We start from the raw sequence: 16,807 nt of genomic DNA, 5'->3' as shown, positions 1-16,807 counted from the left end.
AAGAGGATCGCTCGGGTCAATTTTGGCCTCTTTTGAAATAGCAGTCTTATTTTATTGTTCCATCTCTCGAAGTGGTTTTGCGGACTTCCCACCCTCGAAACCTAGTGATTTAATGTTTACCTGGCCAGTTTCGGGCCGCTGTTGTTCCGTCGCGTGTCATCGCCTCTCATTGGTAGAGCGTCACTTTTCTTACGCCGGACTCGAGCAACAAGACGGGAACCTCCTGATCTTCAAGGTGTCCGATAATTTCTTCACGAGGCACATTTGTGAGACGCTCTACTTATCATCATGATCGAATCCCGGCTTGCCTTGTTCTGAGGGTTGCCAGCGTTACCGTCCTTCCTTCAAGCTGGTCGCGCTTCTCTTCCTGCTACGTCAGTCGCTCTTTCGCCCCCTTCTCTGCGAACAAAACTTCAAGCACACGGGACACAGAGCCGAGATATCGACTCTTGATGGCAGAAGATCGGGTGTTGGGCCATGAAAGCGGCCTGTTCACAGATGCGATCCATCTCGGGGCATGGAATCCGGCGCACAGGCCCGAAGATTTTTCTGACTCCGTTCTACATGAGGTCGCTACCCAAACCTCCGTCCCTATCCAAACTCCAGATCTTGCCCCGTGCCCACCTACAGAATTTGAACTAGAACACCGCGATCCAGAAGCGTCCCCTCCTGATAACGTTCTCGATGAGACTAAGGATGTGGAATACCTACAGGCATTCCCTGAGGCTCCGACAAGGTTAGAAAATAGTGGCCATGTGGATATAACTGGCTCTGAGTATATGCAATCAATTGAGAAGACTCGAGAGGGTGCTGTTATTGACTCGAACAATGGCTCACCGTTCATTGATTCTTTCAAAGGATCAGACGATGACACGGGAACAAACACCTTTCCTGACGACAACATCGACTTTCAGGCGATGATCGGACAAACACATGACGATACAAGGGACGTTTGGGATCGGTCTACTGATGCCCATGTGGAAGATCTATCTACTCAGCTCGTGACTGAACCTTATTCGGCAGAGAATGACAAGGTCAACTCGTGGAACAGCGTATTCGCAGACGACGAAGGTGGCGGTGACTTTTTTAGCCAAATAAGCTCTCAATCAAAACCAACGGTCGCCCACTTAGAGTCTGAACCACGTTCTGATGATATGGCTTCCCACTTGAGCAATGGCAATGTCCAGCCTTCCAATGAAAGCCAGCAAACCAAAGCGATCGACTCACTATTTCAGGAGGATGAGTCGACAGGCGAGGCCGACTTTTTCAATTCACAGGGCCCGGCTCACGTAGAGCCTAGTCTTGAGCTACTGTCTGAAACGCAGCCCAATTCTATGCCAGAAGACCACCCGTTGCCAAGTCTTGATCCCGGAAAAGAGTTACCTCACCACCAATCCGTGGCTGTGGTCCAAGATGAAAAGCCAGAAGTAATACGTCCGGCTGAACCTGGAGTAGCCGAGAATCTTGGAGAGGAGGAATTAGCTGAGCGGTGGAAAGCATTTCTAGGAGACGATGATATATTGATCGAAAATGAAACCCTCGACGGATCAATTGAAGGCGCCAATACGCACACAGCAGAGTACCAACGCCACCCGGTGCAGCCTGCATCACAGGTTGGGTCCGAACAGCCTCCAGTCAATACTTACACTCCACATCAGCCATCATCGTCAGAAATGCTTGGAGGTTTACCAGCGGCAGGTTACTCTTCGACCCTCGGAAATTTAACCAATCCAGAGAAATCGAAAGTCGAGAGCTTCTCAAATCAATCCAAGGCTGGATACCAATCCCCGTATGACTTGCCATTTGACATGCGCCCAAAGCATGCACCTCCTCGCAAGATTGCTCCCCCGGTCGGAGTAAATCCTCCACCTCGCAGTAGCTCCATGTCAGGATCCCGCCCGCCAAGTTCATCCTACATGGTTCCAGGCCCGAACTTCTCTCCTGTGGCAGCTCCGCCGCCCGTTTCAGGTCCCGATACAACCCCTCCATCAACCAAGGAACCAGTTAGGACTGGAAGCTTTTTCGAAGAGCTTCCTGTGGTGTCAAGGTCCCGCCCGTCGACTCGCGGGCGCTACACTCCGCAGCCAAATATGTCTCAACCGGCCAGTAATTTGCCGATGGCGCCGGTGGCACCACCACCTTCTCTCCCACAACAAAGTAGTGACCCTTATTCTCAATTTCAACTGCAACCTCCTGCGCGTTTGGATCCGTATTCAAATCTCTCTGCGCCTCCTCCACAACCGGCTCCTACAACCTCTCGTTATTCACCCCAACCTCCGCCGCCAGGCACGAAACCTGCCCCTTTTCCCCGTTATTCCCCTGCCCCACCTCAGTCAGCATGTATGACAAGCTCAGCGACGTATGTATCGCAGTCACCTACTGTGCAATCCTCTGTCAATGCACTTCCATTCCAACCCCGAACCTCAAGCCCCTTAGCCCAACATGAAACAGCCAAGTCATATCCATCTCCACCACGAAAACGGGGCTCTTTACCAGTTACGTCGATTATTCCAACGTCCAGTGTTCCCCAGTTCGGATCAGATTCACAAATTGTTCCACCCAAACGGTCCATGACTCAGTCCCCAGGGAGAATGATGCCTCTTCAAAGCTCCGTTGCGTCGAACCAAAACGCCTACGTCAGGCCGGCATCAGCTCATGGTTCAAAATCATCAATACAGGCACCCCTATTGCAATCCGCCTACGCCCCAGCTGCCAACAATCGTCCTACTCAAGCTCTGGATTTTGTTGTACCAACGGATGGCCAGGAGCACGATCCTCTTGAACGTTGGAAAGGGGCTCCGATTTTCAAATTTGGATTCGGCGGAACTCTCTTGTCCACTTTCCCAAAGCATATCCCCCGATATGCCACAGGCCAGATGACCCCTCGGATCAAACCCACACTTGGTGATATTAAAACATGCCCAATCAGCCAAATTCTCCCGCATAACGAACCACTGGACAAATTTCCAGGACCCCTAAAGTCCAAATCTAAGAAGAAGGACGTCTTAACCTGGCTCTCTACCATGATATCCGCCCTTGAAGGTGCCCCATCAACAACTGATGGCCATGTCGATCCTGTGCACCAACACCGCCGCGAAGACGGTATCTTACTTTGGAAGGTCGTGAGAGTTTTAGTGGAACATGATGGAGCACTAAGAGGTTCTACAGCGGCAGAGGCTAGTCTTCAAAGTATATTCTCTCCTGGAAGCATGGCGATGAATTCTCAATTCGAATACCCAAGTACCGGCGACTCTGTTAGTGGGTCATTGAAATCTGAGTCTGCCAGCAGTTTAGGGATCGATGTTATCCACAAAAGCCTCGTGGCCGGCGATCGACAAAAAGCCGTATGGGACGCAGTCGATCATCGCTTGTGGGGTCATGCAATGCTTATTTCATCTACCCTAGACAAATCGGTGTGGAAGCAGGTTACCCAAGAATTCATTCGTCGCGAAGTTCGATCTTTGGGCAAAAATACAGAGTCTTTAGCAGCCCTGTACGAGATATTTGCGGGCAATTTTGAAGAGAGCATTGACGAGCTCGTACCTCCCTCTGCAAGAGCTGGTCTCCAGATGGTCAGCGTGCATGCTGGCACGGGCGCCCCCAAGGATGCTCTTGAAGGCTTAAACAAATGGAGGGATACGGTGAACCTAATATTGCAAAACAAAATTGCCCAAGACCACCAGGCCCTCCGGGCGCTCGGTCGACTCCTTGCGTCTTACGGAAGAGTCGAGGCATCACATATTTGCTCTTTAGTGGCTGGGACGGCGGCTGGCCCCATCTTTGGTGATGCGCGCGACCCCCAAGCTAGTATCGTTCTTCTAGGTGCCGACCATTGGCGAAACCCAACAACTTTCATGGTGGAACGTGAGGCTTGCTTGCTGACAGAAGTGTACGAATTCGCGACATCTGTTCTGGCCGCTTCACCTTCCCCTAGCCTGGCGCACCTTCAAGCTTTCAAGCTACGGCATGCGATGTATCTTGCTGAGGAGGGTCATAAGTCCGAAGCTCAACAATACTGCGAAGCAATTGTTTCCATTGTAACCTCGAAGTCGAACGTGAAATCACCGTATTATCATCAAAGATTTTTTGCTGAATTGGATGAGCTGTCACACCGTTTGAGACAGGCTCCTACGGACGGTTCGTCGTCGTGGATATCAAAGCCTAGCATGGAGAAAGTGTCCGGATCGATGTGGGCCAAATTTAACAGTTTCGTTTCCGGTGATGATAACGAGGTGACATCCAATGGATCAGGGAAGGGAGGAGACGGAGACATTGGCCCATTTGCCAAAATTGCGGGAACTCCCCCTATCAGCAGATCTCCCTCAGTTGCGGAGGGACATGGATCATACTTCCCTTCTCAGCCGGTTGCTCCATCGTCCTCGGGTTCTCGATATGCTCCTAATAGCCAGTATTATGCTCCCTATTCTTCTCCCGAACAGTCTCGTGGCCGTCGATCCCTAGATGCCCAAAGGTCCCCTCCCCAAACTGCAGGTCGTTCCTATTCGCAGCGCCGCAATTCTCAGGATCCTTCGACGCCGTTAGAGGGCAATGCCTACGGATCAATGCCAAATCATATTTACGCGTCACCTGCCACTATCGGCTCTCATATAACGCCTCCTCAAGCAAGTCATGCACCTCTCGCACCTGTAGAAGAAATTTATTCTCCCCAAATTCAATCTCCTACTAGTGAAATGCCTGCTATACAAACCCTTCCTGATGGTTTTGGCATAAACCAGACGGGATACATGCCATTAGCGGAGCAAGTTACAAGAGATGACGAAACAAACCTTAAAACGACGACAACAGAACAGAGCGGATACCAGCCACCCACTTATGAGCCGCCATCCTTCAGTACTGGCTACGAACCTCCCTCGTACTCTGCTAATGTTGAAGACAACGAGCATTCAGATGAAGAGAAACCAAAGAAAAAGTCCTTTATGGATGATGACGATGATGATTTTATGGCTCGCGCAGCCCAACTCCGAGCTTCTGAAAAGGAAAAAATGGATCGTGAGGCAGCTGAGGCCTTTAGAAAAGCTGCAGAAGCTGATGGTAAGTGTTTTCTTCCGCGGGGATGAAAACCAATCGCTAACTAAGTTGCCGGTAGCCAAACGACCCCTTGCTACGGAGAAGAAAGGTTGGTTTTCTGGATGGTTTGGAAAGAAAGAGAGCGGCGGTGCCGTTCGCGCAGACCTCGGCGACGAGAATTCATTCTATTTTGACAAAGAGTTGAATAGGTGGGTTAATAAGAAAGACCCCGGCAGTGCCGCCACTGCAGCGGTTACTCCACCCCCGCCCAAGAGCTCTGCACCATCAAGCCAGTCTGTGAGCACTTCCCAAACACCGACAACCCCCAATCTTACGAATGGACGACCGGGTCCTTCAGCTGTTCCAGGAGGGACATTATCAGCCCCTCCACCAGGCATCGCACCATTACCCACTCCGCCGTCAAGCTCCTTGGGACCACCATCCGACAGCCCACGTGCAATCCCAAGATCTGTATCGGCCGGCGCTCCCACAGGACCGCCATCACGCCCTGGTACATCATTGAGTAATGCAAGCTCCATTGATGATCTTCTTGGAGCCCCCCAAGCACGAAAGGGTGGTACAATGAAAACACGGAGAAAGGGCCGTGGTTATGTTGATGTCATGGCGAAATGATTTCAATGTTTTCATCCTATCTGACGAGTTATTATGCACACTTGCATTAGCTTTTGCTCTGCTTCGGTCTCATCTATGCATGATTTTAGTGCGCGGCATTCACAGCAAAACTATTTCTTACAGGTGTTCCTTCGAGGTGAAAGGAACCATAGATATCAACTGCATGTATCAGGGGGTATTGCTACTAACTTTTGGACCTTTTTTCATGTTAAAATTCCTAGGCCACACTTTAAGTCGAGCTTTTTGGATACTAAGCACATATGTCTTGATGAGCGATGGTGATTCAATGGCATGGAACTCATGTCCTTTGGCTTGATGTTTCCTTTGCGGAAGTATTATTTTTCTTTTTTTCTTTTTTCTTTTTTTTTGGTCCATTGTTATTTGCTTGTTCCCTGGAGTCTGTTGCATTATAATTCTCATTTCGAATACCATTTGTAATAAAAGGGATCTCGAAGATTCGGGTTCATCCTTACGGACCCTTAGTTTTATATCCTTCTACTTGACGTTTGTTTTTTTGCACTTGAAGTTCAGCCTGTGTATTATACGAAGCTTCCAAAGAAATAACCATGTACTTAATCTTCATAGAGACCATTTCACTACATGTCTTTCTGATTTGAGTTCCTTTGAATCTCTGATGGTCTTTTTTGTCTCGTGCAGACATTTTATCTAGCTCAGACCAACTCATGGGTGCGAGAAAGGCCGCCCCCTTTGCCATAAACCTGAAGCCTATTCGTCTTTGTTATATCCACCGTAAGCGCCAGAAATATCTTCAGCTAGTGTGTTTGGTATGCAGTTTGGGAAGGTATTGATTTACTGCGGTTTTAGGTGGCATAAGAATTAATATAATACTAGCACATGGTTAGCCTTTGTGGTCTCAATTGCTGATTTTCGACGATTACTTACGGTTAAACAGGAGTCGTCTCCGCTACAGCTATCCTGGAGATATACATATAGAATCAAAGCGGTATTATGAATGAAACCTAGGGACCAAAGTAAGCGTGGATATCGAAAAGCAGACGCAACCAATGAGAGTTTAAACTCTGGGCTGTGCGTCTATAAACTCACAAGCAACGACCCTTGGGCTCAGTCGCCCGACGCTTAAGACGCGTCCCCAGTCTTTACCATCTATTCGTACAGTCGCCCACCCCTCCTCGTTTTCGCCATTCTCCCCACCTAATGCCCTCATTCGCTCACTGGGTAGCACATGCGCCTCGTCTTGGGATACCTGCGCGGGATCAAGCTCTGGATTGACCAATCCTGTCCACACACTCGAGATCTTCAGAGTATCCGTCGCAATCCCCAGTCTCAATGAACCGTGCATATTTGCACTTAACTCCAGTTTTGGACCGGTGCTAACGCCGCCGACCAAAGTGGAGCCGGTACTCTTCATGGTGTCTGCAGCTAATCTGTTGAATCGCTCAGAGATGTTTTTGAGCTGGATTAAGCTGGGAAGAATAATGTGAACGTCAGGTTCGCGACAACGTGGTTCGTGGAGTGTCTCCACGACGGATGGATGGAGCACGCGGACGGGTACTTCTTGGGTGATTAATGTCTCGCGTTCGCGTGGTCCTAGCTGGGGACCTTCTTGTTCCGTGGAATATGGTGGCTGCGTAGGATTTCCCGTTTGAGTTCGGGAGGTGGACCCGGGGGCAGGAGAAACGCCAAGGGCGTTTTTGCCATCTGTCCAGGAGGAACTGACAATTGTTAGAGCAAGAAGGGGCTGAGATCCTTTTTTGGTCAGGCGTAAAGTTGCTGACGCCGCATCAGTCGCCGATTTAAGGGCCCGGTGCAGAGCCGCTATCGGAACTTCGAGGTTGATCACACCTGCAGCAGCCGAGAACGAGTAGGAATCGAATATTGTTTCCTAAGAAATGCTGTTATCATGCCAATTCAAGGTCGAGGACGCTAGGGTGATCCACGCACAATTGGTAACTGCGCCCATACCTGGGTTCCTTGGTCGGGAATGATTGTGAAGCGTACATGCTCTTCCTCAAGCCGCACCCAGCATATTTTCCCCAGAGATGAGAGTGACGCTGTGAATTCTAGGAGGAGTTAGTTACCTAGATTGTGTTTTTCCAAACAATGGTTACATACTAGTGAACGTGGCAATATTTGTCAACTGGCTCCGAAACCTCATCATGTCGAGTCATATCTTGGACCTTGAGAAAAGGGTAAAATGGTACCTCTTATTCACACTTGACAAGAAAAGAAACCTCTAAATCCTCACAGTGACTGATAACATGAACCTTTGAATGGGCATCTCCGTGTATCAGGGTCGCCCACCGCTTCCCCGTCTTTGATCTGATAACGTCGCGTTCCAGCCCGCGAATCTCCCGACGCGATATGATTACTAATCGAGGCTGGGTATCGTATGATTTGCAGCCGGAGTGACCGGTCCTGAAACTAGTATCCAAGGTATCTCCGTCTCTGCTGTGACGTAGTTGATAGTTTCTCAGGGAAGATGACACTCGTCTCCTATTTTTACAGCCCCCATGCCCCTTGAGCTCCCTCCCACCGACGCGTCTTTCATTGCATCGAGCAATTAGGATGTGGTCTGTGTGTCGCGCCAAGGACTTTCGGTGCTTGACCCGAAGCGGCTAGCTCCGCGAGCTTGATTCAACGTCACGCGCCCGTGCTGAGCTAAGCTCGCATCCCTGTAGCTTCACTTCGCTTTGCAGTCGACGTTGCGCTTCATCTTTCGTTCCCCGTGTCGTTTCTTTGTCAATTGCACCCGAGGAGGCGGTTTCTTGCATCAGTTTGTTGAACTTCCCGTCGTTCTTTATCATCTCTCGTTCTCATGTATTCATCCACCTCCGCTCTTTTAACCCAACGCTTTTTCCCCGACATTCTTTTGTTACGCATATTTCCAATCCGTGACGTATCTTGAATAAACCATTGTCGCTCTCTAACTAATTTAATTGCACTCGTTTCACTATCGTTAAAACAGGACTTGTTGTGGACCCATTCCTTAAGCCAGAGAGCCGATCGAGTGTTCCTTGCTCCGGAATTCCTGACGCGGCATGATAACATCGCTTCGATCTTAAGTACAGTTGATTGGTCCACGTTCTTCTCCGGGTCTTCCGCCGTCTTTCGTTCCCGCCTTCGATCAGGCGTCCTGAATTATACCCCGCCATGCGCCTCTCCGACAGAGAAAATGGCTGAAAATCCATTTGAGCCGTTGACACCGGCGCTTCGCCTTACTCCTTCGGCCTCGAGAACGCGGCCACAGTCTCCGCAGCGCCCTCGTTCGCCTGAGCGGAGAAGCCGGTTCCTGGCCCTCGAACTTGACCCTTTGCTATCAAACTTATCTCCGGAGTACACGCTAAGAGCGCTGTCTGCCGCGGACGCGGTTCCGTCGACAGAAAATACACCCTCGAATGCTCTAACGAAAAGCATTGCTAATGTGTCGACTATCGACCGAGCATTCGGGATAAGAGCCGCGTTAACTGCCCAGAAATTGAGAGAATGGTACACCGAAGTGCTTTCATGGCAATGGCCGTCAAGACGCGATGCTGGCCTCGGCAAAGGCTTCCTTCTCCCATCTGCATCTCAAACGGATGCCGACGAAGTGGAAAAATCCCATTTTGGAAGTCTCCCTAGAGATGTTATGGAACAATACGAAACCAGGATGGAAGAAATCAGGGACGATATGGACGCCTTAGACGTTGAGGAACTTAAGGACCACGTCCTTAATGTTCATATACCATCTCGTTCGCGCCCGATATCATCGCACAGCACTGTGTCCATTGACATGAAACCGCTTTCTTATGTACAGCTAAGTGACTTTACTGCAGTTGTGACTGCGACAATTCTCCAGGCTCTGCCCATCCTCTCAAGGTTGAATAGTCTACTTGCTACGTGGGAGGTTCGTTTCACCGTGCTACGACAAATTCCTCGGTTGCTTCGAGGAATCAAACTCGCAAGAACAGATGTTGATGCGGCGTTGGGTCGACTAAAACTCGGTTTGTTACCCGGACGTGACGATCGACTGCTTTCTAGGGAATTATTTACCACAGTTCGTCGAGAATTGGAACGCAAGGTCTTGATGTTGGGAGGCCAAATGGACAGAATCCTTGACGAACTCGAAGGACGCTCGGACTCCCTTCCGGAAGCTTGGATTGATGAGATGGAAGCGATTGAAGGGGATTTTGCAACTTGGGCTTCTCAAGCGCAGAAAATGGCCATTGAAAATGAGTGGAGGAGATCCTTACCCGCATCATCCACGCCCAAATCTCGAATTCCTGACACCAGGTCAAATGACGCCAACTCGCTCTTAGAGTCTCGCGACCCACTGGCAACACCAACTCCAGCAGATCATCATTCCGTCTCTAATAACACCGTTGCTGGGGCTGATAATTCGCTTGCTACACCAAGCCCATCTGCGCTCTCATTCAATGTCAGCAATAAAGTCGCTAACCCAAAACAGCCTGTGTTCAAACAGCCCAAGAACCCCAAACTCGAGATAACTCCTCTGGAAGTGCCAAGCAATCTTGAAGCTCTTAACAGCGCAAAGTCGAGTGAAACCGTCATTTTCCGTGAATCAAAAACTCTTGACTCCCATTCAAGTCCCCCAACAGACCTAAAACATGCGCCTCCTTCTACCAGTGGTCTTCCAGGGTCGCAAGCAAAAGCAATCAAGTGTTTCTCAAAAGGGCATGATATGGAGCAAACGCCTCATGCTGCAATACCAGATGCGGAAAACCATATTCATTGTCATACTGAGTCATTCACGCCTGTTGCCTCCCCAGTTCGATATTTTAGCCCCGATGAAAAAGCTGGCCATATCCCAATTGCTAATCATTCCGGGAGCCCAATTGTCGCAGACTCTCCCGCTAGTGTTATTAGATATAATGTTGGCGAAAGAAGTAATCTTTCCCCGTCAGCTAAAGAATGGGCTTCAGTTTCAAGAATTATGGAAAGCAATCAGCGAAGCGTCCGACGAAGCAAAAGCTTACCGCTCGAGCAATATAATTTCCAGTCCGCTCCTGTATGTGATGACAATGGCATCTGCAATGCTCCCCCTGCACCCAACTCTGAGCAGACTCCCACCTACGCTGAAGAGCGTTCAAAGTTACAGCAGGAACCCAAAGCGTGTGGTGATGGACTTCCATCTCCAAAAGGCAAGTCGCTCGTCGGTATACCTTCAAAGAACGTTTCGGATTTAAATAAACCTCGTTCTCGCGGTGGTATCACTTCCGACGAATCCCCTTCCATTTCACCTAGCCCGGTGGATTTTACAAGTAGCACGCGAGGCTCTACTCCCTCAATTCGAGAAATGTCCAGTCCTCCCAGCCCGGCCCCTGTGTTACCGACCCCTCCAAATTCGGGCCAGCCTGTAACCCCTTCAAGCTCGTTCACCACTCTGTTGCCTTCGACTGTGGTTAAATCCGCTTCTCAAGTGCCATATATAACTCCAAGCAAATCACCCGAAGACCATCTGGAAGAAAAAATCAGTTCTATCCTCACCAGCATTCCCGGTCGCATCCATCTGAGCTCCACCCCAGTTAGTTCCGCTGCCTCAACTGTCGGGAGTCGCTCACAGGCTGGGCAGCAACTTAGCGGAGAACAGTCGTCCTCTCCCTTCCCTACTCGGCCAAGTACCCCTACAAACACGCTTACTATTACGCCCGCCTACGAGCGCCAAAAGCGACGACGTGCACGTATGGATGACGAAAATCCCGTCCGGCTCTACCATCTCCATCGCGGGGGGAAGCTACCACCGTTGAAGCTTTTCGTACGCATGGTTGGCGAAGAGGGGGAGAGAGTTATGGTACGTGTTGGGGGCGGCTGGGCAGATCTAGCTGAGTACCTAAGGTCGTACGTGATGCACCATGGACGACGAAGAATGTCAGAGAGCAAGCTGGAAGTCCAGGAAATTCCTAATACGTCACCGTCTCATCGTTCTTCGCCTTCCCACCGTTCTCCTCATCGTTCTCCGGGTAGAGCCATGAACAATGGTCGTATAACTCCAATCTCTCGGCCAGGATCAGCATTTGATACCCGACCTCCCTCCCCTCTAGCTGTCCGCAAGACTCGGGCTTCTAATACGTCCACACGTCCCACATTGACTGCTGCGAATGTCGAAAAGGCCTCTAATGCAGCCGAGTCCGGCTCTTTCCTACTTTCTCAGCGCCGATTATCTGTCTCCTCCACAACCTCAATGTTTGCACATCCTACTCCACTGGGGCTCGCCGGCCCAATTCCCAAATCGAGGAACGTTTCCATGAGCCCCGAAAGTGAAGCTTGGGTAGAAGACGTCATGGGTCAAGCACGCAAGACGTCTGCGACTCTCAAGTCCAAATTATCTACAGGATCTTTACGGGGTTATCGCCAATCGCCGATGGCAGAAAATGCGCCACAATTTAAAGGCCGCACCGACCCAAACACCAGACGTGTTAGCGATTTTGCTGGCCCGTCGATTGGCACCGGGGTCTCTGCGAATAAACGGGTCTTTTTGAAAGGGTTGAACAAGGCAAGGGTTTGAAAATTCATAATGGCTCCCCGTAATAATCCGTGATTCGCTCCCTACATACCTCCTACTTAGTGAAGAATGCTTACTGTCTCTCTTCTATTGCATACTCACCTTTCCTCTTGCATTTTCTTGCGTTTCCTTTTATTTCGGCATATTTGTTGTTAAGCGGGTTCTTAAACACTAGAATTTGCGGTCACATAGCTGGCGTTGACGGGCCAGAGGTTTGATCAGGTTCGGGCATTGCAGGAACATTTCTTTTTTATTTGTGGTTTCTTTTCATATTGGCTGATTTTACTTACATTTGCCTGGTGCATGCTGTAGCTGTTTTATATTTTTTTCCTGTGTGTTCGGGTTTCTCGTCCAGACGACAAAATTGCCTGGGCTCTCCTCTGGCTTTTCAACAAGATATCCTTTTTGTCTCCGCTAGGCCTTGTTTTTATGGGAGGATATTTCTTTTCATCCATTTTGCCTGAACCTGCTTCTTCCATTCCGCAAGGTGCATTGACATTCAAACCAGCTGCTGCATCCTCACTCTATACCCTGTGAAACCAACCGGCTCCTTTGGCGTTATTGATTTTAAGGTGTGCTTTTTCAATTGTCCATAAGAGATTAGAGTGGCGGTTATCTTTCATGCCTCAGTTAGCCGATATAGTGGCAAATAATTAATACAAGCAATTATATCTAGAATACTCTCATCTCAGAATTAGTAGTAAAGAGAAATCAGAACCGCTTTAGCATAATCGTAACAATCCCCATAGCCTATGATCCAAGCAACACATTTAACTAGAAACTGTATGTATGCATAAATTGCTACCAAGACAATCATACTCAGAAAACCACCCTGAGTAGCCGCAAACGGCCCTCGTTCCGGATACTTCGAGATCCATCTCCAATGACTAATACAATTAGAATAACTAGAGCCGCGATTGAGCCATCTCTATTGCCCAGAGCTGCGTTCACCTCTCTCGAGACGCGACACTTCTTTACCCAACAGCTTCCGAAGCAGCGGTGAGATAACTTGGACAGTATCATCGCCGGCGCTTGGAGACTGTCGATTGCTGGAATCACGCCTGGAAAGGCCCTGGACACCGCTGGCGGAAATCACTTGCGGGGCTGATGGTGAGGGCTGTGGAGGGTTGGATTGCTGTGATGGGGGGGATTGCGATTGGGATGCCCTGGCGGACCCGGACGGAATAGGCTTGCGTTGACGCACAGGTGCGCTGGGAAAATTGTATTTCTTATCGATGGTCTCGACTTTTTTCTGGAAGCGGTAAAAAAGTGCTTCTGCTCTACTTAGGATGGGGATTAGGTCTATTGTGTTCGAGAGCTCGTTTACTGCATGTGCATTTACGGTTAGCTTCCAGGCGACAAGATGTGAGGTGGAAACGAAACCATGGCAAACTGAGACAGCAACGTACCGTATTTCAAGATTTCGTCGAAGTGTTGCAGGTGAGCAATGATGATATCCCGGTGTTTGTCTAATATAGCGAGTGCAACGAAAATATGAAAGCTGCTGGACAAATAATCCGTCCAGAGGGCTTCCCACAGCCGTAAGACATCTACCCACTCAAACTCTCGCTTGAACCATACAAGGAACATGCGGAAGAAGAAAAAGAAATTCGTGCTATCTGTCTTTTGGAGGTGGATGTAAAGCTGTGGGTCCATGAGTTGGACAAGTTGGTCGAGAGTAAGCAGCTGCTCCCGCATACCAGATTGATCGCGAAGGAAATTCCGCTCCTTAAAGGTCGTTAGATGCTTAATCCTGCATTTTAAGAAGAATTAGGGGCTGTAGACATTACCATTCTATCCATGAAGCCGACAAAGCCCCAAAATGCCACAGCATCGTCTTGCATGACAGCATATATCGGTGCAAGGAGATCACTCATTCCTTGAACATAACCCAGGTGGCGGTTATATTCGTTGTACGTAAGAAGCATGTCTTTCATCTGTTCTAAATGGACGTTTGTTCCTGTCTCCGCAAATGGAGAGTCTGGGTCTGGGTGAGGAATGTCCTCTCCCGCAAAGAGCGGTATAGTACGGTCCGTGCGATGAACATCTTTCTCTGCATGTCGAATCCCCAAGGATGGTTGTCGGTTAGCCTTCTGACTGTGTAGATTCTGAACCCATGGATAAAACTAAGATTACCCACCTATTCGATTCTTTTGCTCCTTCCACCATTCATAATCCTCTGCGGTCGAGGTACTTTCGATCATGCGTTCCCACCAGCCTCCTTTAAGTCGCACATATTCATCCCTTTTCGAATTCATCATCGCCTTTCGTTCATCTTCGCCGCTATCCCAAGAGTATACTCCGAGTAGGAATAGCCAAGCTTCCTTTCGCACTCCATCGTTGGGATCAAGTCCACCATGGAAGATGCGCTCTTTCGCCTCATCAGGGGTAATCTGCAGCCGCCCAGTAATCGAGTCGAACCAGCTGTTCCATTCTTCCTTTGTAACAGTCTTCCGCCTCTCGCTTATTGTCATATTTGCTGCTTCCATATTCAATATTTCAAATTCGCCAACAGAGCTATCTTCCATGGCTAATACGTCCTTTGCAGTCCATATTCGCTGATTTCTCTCACGCTCGCTCTGTTCCGCGATGCCCATGGCCCACCTAGCAAGATACAATCTGGCACTGTCGAATTCATCCTGAAGCGTCTGGATTTCTGGATTTCTCATGAGTCGCCTCACCTGCGGTGGTACCCTGGGGTTTTCGGCTAGATCCTGCGCCGTCCGTCTGGTGAACGTGGTGATTTTGCTGAATTGTTCCAAAACCTTCCATCTCGTTTCTTTTAAAGCTTTGGTGATTGGGTCCATTCCTGCGTCCCTTTGTGGCTTGGGAGCCGTTTGAGTACTTCCAGGAGGCCGGGACGCCTTGTCTATTCCAGGCAGATTTCCAAATGAGGTCTTGTCTTCTTCTGATGGGTTAATGAGATAGACATTTGGATCCACGCCTGAGCGGTAGACTTCCACATATCTTTTCAACCATCTCAGAACCTCGTCGCCTCCCCAGAACATATGGCCATCTTCAAATGGGTCAAAGCTCTCCTTTGTTTTCTTCTTTTTCTGTAGAATGGTTGATTCACATTCACTGTCATGGAAAAATAGAGCCGGAGAGCTATCCCCGGCCTTTGTATTTATAACAACGCTTCCAAACCACCAACCCAGACTTGGTGGGCGTACCAACAGCGAGTATATCTGGGTCAAGGGGATAGCAAAAGCATATAAACCGATGGAATCGCCATGAGACGTCGTGGTTGGCAACGGTGGCACAAGATATGACTGGCGCGGAGGGGAAGAGCTATCTGAAAGATCGACTTTTACATATGTGTTGTAGGCATCCCCCAAAGACGATTCGGGGACCCAAGCGAGAAGATATGAAGCGGCACTGACCGATGTTGAAGAGGATGACGAACTAGGTCTATTCCCATCGTCGGTTGGAGAGGGCTTCTGCTGAATCAGGGCTATAAACCCCGGTATGTTGTCTTTCGAAGAGGGAGTAGGGTGTACGTAGACCTAGATTGTCAAGGCATCAGCCATAGGTATTCATTCGAATACTTGGTGTGATTGTGTGGGAAAGGGATGGCCAATAGCCCGAAATCGCAGACCTTGCTCTTAGAGAACAACAGCTTGACCCCCTTCCCCGTCTTTGTATGGGTGATGGTGTTGTACTCGCCCTCTTCATCGTCGCTGATATCATAGAACGATGCTGATGGAGAAGGCGGGGAAGGCGGCGGAGTGAACTGGGTGGAACGGCCAGCCATGGCCTGGCTGGTTTGATCGGGTTGTCTCAAACGGTCAACCAGATTGATAAATATGTACAAAGTAGTTAATTGATCTCTCAGACGGAATATTGCTGGCTGGCAAGGTTGTCGTTGGCTGACGATGATCGCGGCATGTGACGCAGTGACGCAACCGGACATTCCGCGTCTAACTTGAGCCGTTCCGTACCAGTCCCAGTAGAGTTATACGGATTCCATGTCGCTGCTTCGGTTATCTTGCCCTCTTTTCTGGCCTCGACCTCACCGCCCAGGCAGCCAGCTTTTCTCTTCATGATGGACTCTGCCGGCTTGATGCCCCTGACTCTGGCTGGTCTACTCTGTATTTGCCCTCTGATATCGCTGCACCGTGTTTTCTTTTCCATTTTCCTTTATCAAGTGCTATGCTTTGCGCTACTTTCGCTATAGCGAATTGGGCCTTCTTTCTTTGCTGCGACAGCTTTCGGGCTGCACAATCAAGAGAAGGAGATTTATGTCTCTCTTTTTCTTATTGGAACTTTCTCTGTTAGTCCACCTGGGCTCTCTTATGTGACAGAGAGACCAAAGAGTGCAAGCAATCCGAAATATGTGGCCTAACATCTCTTCTAACCAAATCCCGCACGAATAGGGATTGGAGAATCAGTCCTATGATCTGGGAGGCCACGGAGATATGGCGGCTTGCCAGGATACAAAATCTGCCGACAAGGACTCTGCATCAGCTTTCGCTCGCATTATTATATTTGGCCGAGCGGGTCAATGTACCTGGCTTTGTAATTTTCGGTTCATTGGGAACGCCATGCCTGAGCTGAAAAGAAATTGGCCAGAAATCCTCCGTGGCCCGATTTCAAGAAATCTCACGCGCATGCCGAGAACTATTCAGTTAGGTCCTATTCACTCAGTAAAGTACCTATGACAAT

At 49.3% G+C, this 16,807-nt stretch overlaps 4 protein-coding genes across 5 annotated transcripts; 2 read left to right on the top strand and 2 right to left on the bottom strand.

Moving 5' to 3' along the window:
* Positions 1 to 6: 6 nt before the first annotated feature.
* On the top strand, positions 7 to 6,279 carry CIMG_10170 (COPII coat assembly protein SEC16). Its single transcript, XM_001239147.2, has 2 exons — positions 7 to 5,052; positions 5,108 to 6,279. Exons 1-2 carry the CDS (start codon positions 453 to 455, stop codon positions 5,659 to 5,661), a joined length of 5,154 nt encoding a protein of 1,717 aa, XP_001239148.1. The 5' UTR covers positions 7 to 452; the 3' UTR covers positions 5,662 to 6,279.
* On the bottom strand, positions 6,118 to 7,946 carry CIMG_10169. Of its 2 annotated transcripts, XM_004444620.1 has the most exons (5): positions 7,756 to 7,946; positions 7,585 to 7,703; positions 6,727 to 7,525; positions 6,565 to 6,641; positions 6,118 to 6,509 (listed from the first exon to the last, which is right to left on the bottom strand). In XM_004444620.1, exons 1-5 carry the CDS (start codon positions 7,799 to 7,801, stop codon positions 6,483 to 6,485), a joined length of 1,068 nt encoding a protein of 355 aa, XP_004444677.1. In that variant the 5' UTR covers positions 7,802 to 7,946; the 3' UTR covers positions 6,118 to 6,482. The 2 variants fall into 2 exon arrangements, with proteins under 2 accessions (XP_004444677.1, XP_004444678.1); XM_004444621.1 differs by having other exon boundaries at positions 6,565 to 7,525.
* Positions 7,947 to 8,171: 225 nt separating this feature from the next.
* On the top strand, positions 8,172 to 12,821 carry CIMG_10168 (GAS2 domain-containing protein). Its single transcript, XM_001239145.2, has one exon. The coding sequence runs from the start codon at positions 8,816 to 8,818 to the stop codon at positions 12,143 to 12,145; it is 3,330 nt and encodes a 1,109-aa protein (XP_001239146.1). The 5' UTR covers positions 8,172 to 8,815; the 3' UTR covers positions 12,146 to 12,821.
* CIMG_10167 (GTPase activating protein) lies at positions 12,748 to 15,975 on the bottom strand. Its single transcript, XM_001239144.2, has 5 exons — positions 15,741 to 15,975; positions 14,283 to 15,648; positions 13,933 to 14,195; positions 13,552 to 13,870; positions 12,748 to 13,468 (listed from the first exon to the last, which is right to left on the bottom strand). Exons 1-5 carry the CDS (start codon positions 15,894 to 15,896, stop codon positions 13,071 to 13,073), a joined length of 2,502 nt encoding a protein of 833 aa, XP_001239145.2. The 5' UTR covers positions 15,897 to 15,975; the 3' UTR covers positions 12,748 to 13,070.
* Between the last annotated feature and the right edge of the window lie 832 nt (positions 15,976 to 16,807).

The sequence above is a fragment of the Coccidioides immitis genome (genome assembly GCF_000149335.2).
Source record: "Coccidioides immitis RS genomic scaffold supercont3.5, whole genome shotgun sequence".
In the NCBI taxonomy this organism is placed as follows: domain Eukaryota; kingdom Fungi; phylum Ascomycota; class Eurotiomycetes; order Onygenales; family Onygenaceae; genus Coccidioides; species Coccidioides immitis.
The sequence above is the reverse complement of the archived record's forward strand: the minus strand, read 5'-3'. Positions and strand labels throughout refer to the sequence as shown.